General features: G+C 40.7%; 1 protein-coding gene across 1 annotated transcript; it reads right to left on the reverse strand.

Annotated features, from left to right (window-relative positions):
• Positions 1-376: 376 nt before the first annotated feature.
• LOC104156861 (carbohydrate sulfotransferase 5-like) lies at positions 377-1916 on the reverse strand. Its single transcript, XM_009708444.1, has one exon. It carries the CDS (start codon positions 1889-1891, stop codon positions 710-712), a length of 1182 nt encoding a protein of 393 aa, XP_009706746.1. The 5' UTR covers positions 1892-1916; the 3' UTR covers positions 377-709.
• Positions 1917-2380: the final 464 nt, after the last annotated feature.

Genomic DNA, 2380 nt, shown 5'->3' on the forward strand with positions numbered 1-2380 from the left:
TGATTCTGCTCAAAGTTTCTTCATCTCTTTTGCTTTTTGCACTCCATGCCAGCATCGCATTCAAGTATCTGATTACAAACTTTGCCATTCCAGGGAAAGCACTAAGAAACCTATCATTAAAAGAAGTCCCTGCTTAAGCCTTTTACAACAGCATCGCTGCAGTTGCCCCAGCTCTTGGAGAACTTTTACGTTAAAACATCAAGAGGTCTAAAAAAAAAATACACAACTGCACAACAACTTTAAAGCAAAAGAAGAACATCAAATGATTCTGGAAGAAAGTGAAGGAATTTAGTTTCTACTTTGCTCCATTTATACAAATTAAGAACTGAGATTCTTAAATATTTAAAGCATGAAAACAGAAGTGAACTATTATCAATGAACAAAGACATCTTTGACAATTCATCTTTTAATAGAAAGTACTTAAATTATATTTTTAAAACAACGCTAAGAACAGCACAGCTCAGCTGTAAATTTGCAATCTGACAAGTATCTCATGGCATTTCTCATGCTTCTTTTTGTTTTTGCAGTATAAGAAACTCAGAAAAAAACTTACTTCCATTACGGAAAAACAGCAGACAGGAAGACAGTTAAACTCATCAGCCAAGGATTTTCAAATTACCTATATGCTGCACAGTAGACAAATACTCACCCATCTACACGCCCCCCGCCGCGCCAAAAACCCCCAGCAAGATCTCTCAAAAATAACGTCTCAGTGCTTTGGATTAAATGAGGACCAACTGAACTGATTTTGTCGTCTTGGCAACACTAAATCCAATGACAGATCTCTTTGTTCTTTTTCTGAATCCACCAGCTGATAGCCAAGCATGTTTATAGCACCTTTGCAAACTTCCTGTATTTTCTTAATTTTCTGGAAGGAAAGAACATTTCTCCAGGCCTGTGAAACACTAACTGCATCTCGAGATGTGATTTTGAACGCTTCTTTTTTTTTTCCTGGTCCCTGTCCATGTGTGATATTATAGATCCAGCTTTTGAGCGTGGGAGTCAAACTAAGATCTGCAAATTTATACATTTCTGAGATTTCTGATAATGGATCTCTTACCAGGTCTTCAAAACGGATCAATAAATAGCGATCTTTAAGGAAATTAGGTGGTTTTAGAGTAGCTGTTTCATAAATCTGAACATGACTTCTACAAATCTCTTGCATTACTTTGTATTTAGTGTCTTCCACTTTAGTGCCATTGGTACTCAAAACAATTCCATTGTCACGGGCTAATGCTTTGACTGATTGTTCCCGTGACTTGACAACTGCCCGGGGGTCACGGACCAAGTGAATAATTTTGAGATTCAGGGATGGATCAGTGAGAAGGGGGTAGAGGACCTTCAAGTCAAAGAATCGAACCTCCTTGATGACAACATGGCTGTAGGTTTTACAGGCTTCCTCCACCTTGCTGAATGGGTACCGTCCACAAAGAGTCTTGCATGCCATCTCACTGGTTATGTCAGTACGTTGAAAGGAGTCACAAGCAGGAGATGAACAGAGAGCCCGACTCACTGCCCACTGGAAAAGATCGGATAAGTTTCTTTTCCAAGGCATGTAAGCATCAAACACTGACATGTCACACAGAAAGACCGACCTGACTAGGTCCCGCACTGCCATGTGCAAGACCTTCGCACTGTTCTGGTACATCGTAACCCACACGTGCCATGCGGGCTCCATCAGGTAGAAGACGCTGGGGTGCTGGCTGAAAAGCTGACCGACGAAAGAAGATCCCGACCGCCAGGAGGAGAGAATGAGGATGTGGACTTGAGATGGTTTCTCCTCAGATTGAGGCACGAAGCTGCTGTACCGGGCATACATGAAGAGTAAGAATCCAGTCTGAACCGTAACAAAAAGTATAACCATTGTGCTAGGAATCCGAATCCTTGCCATTCTCACTGAGGAAAAGCAATAAAAAAAGCTGAAAGAGAAGGAAAATGCTGGTGAACCATTGCTCCTGTGGCACAATAATGATAAAATTTACACAATACAAACTCATGCATTAGTTCAAATATGCATGTACGTATTTGGTATTATCTGCTTCTTTACTCCATGGCACTGGGAGATGATTATCTGCAGGTGACAGGTGTCAGAAACTGAAAGAAAGTAATGCGTGACAGCAAGATCACGGCAGAAATAAGTTTGGAGCAAATGTTTGATGCTGAAGGAAACCTTGGGTTGATGGAGCTCAACTGTTAGGGGGAAAAAAGAAAATCCACAAAATATACAAAGGCTACAACTTGAATTCTGGTAAATACTGCTGAGGTAAAAAAACCCTTTCTGAATCACGCCACTGTACTACCATTTCAGTCTAACATTACAAGGGCTTCTATCCCTTAAAAGGAGTAGACAGGAACACCAGTAACTGTGGCTATTGAATCA

This window comes from Cariama cristata, unplaced genomic scaffold, assembly GCF_000690535.1.
Source record: "Cariama cristata isolate BGI_N322 unplaced genomic scaffold, ASM69053v1 scaffold20779, whole genome shotgun sequence".
Classification (NCBI taxonomy): domain Eukaryota; kingdom Metazoa; phylum Chordata; class Aves; order Cariamiformes; family Cariamidae; genus Cariama; species Cariama cristata.

Excerpts from the sequence above, each read along its gene's own strand:
- LOC104156861 (XM_009708444.1), bottom strand. The coding sequence starts at position 1,891 with ATGGCAAGGATTCGGATTCCTAGCACAATGGTTATACTTTTTGTTACG.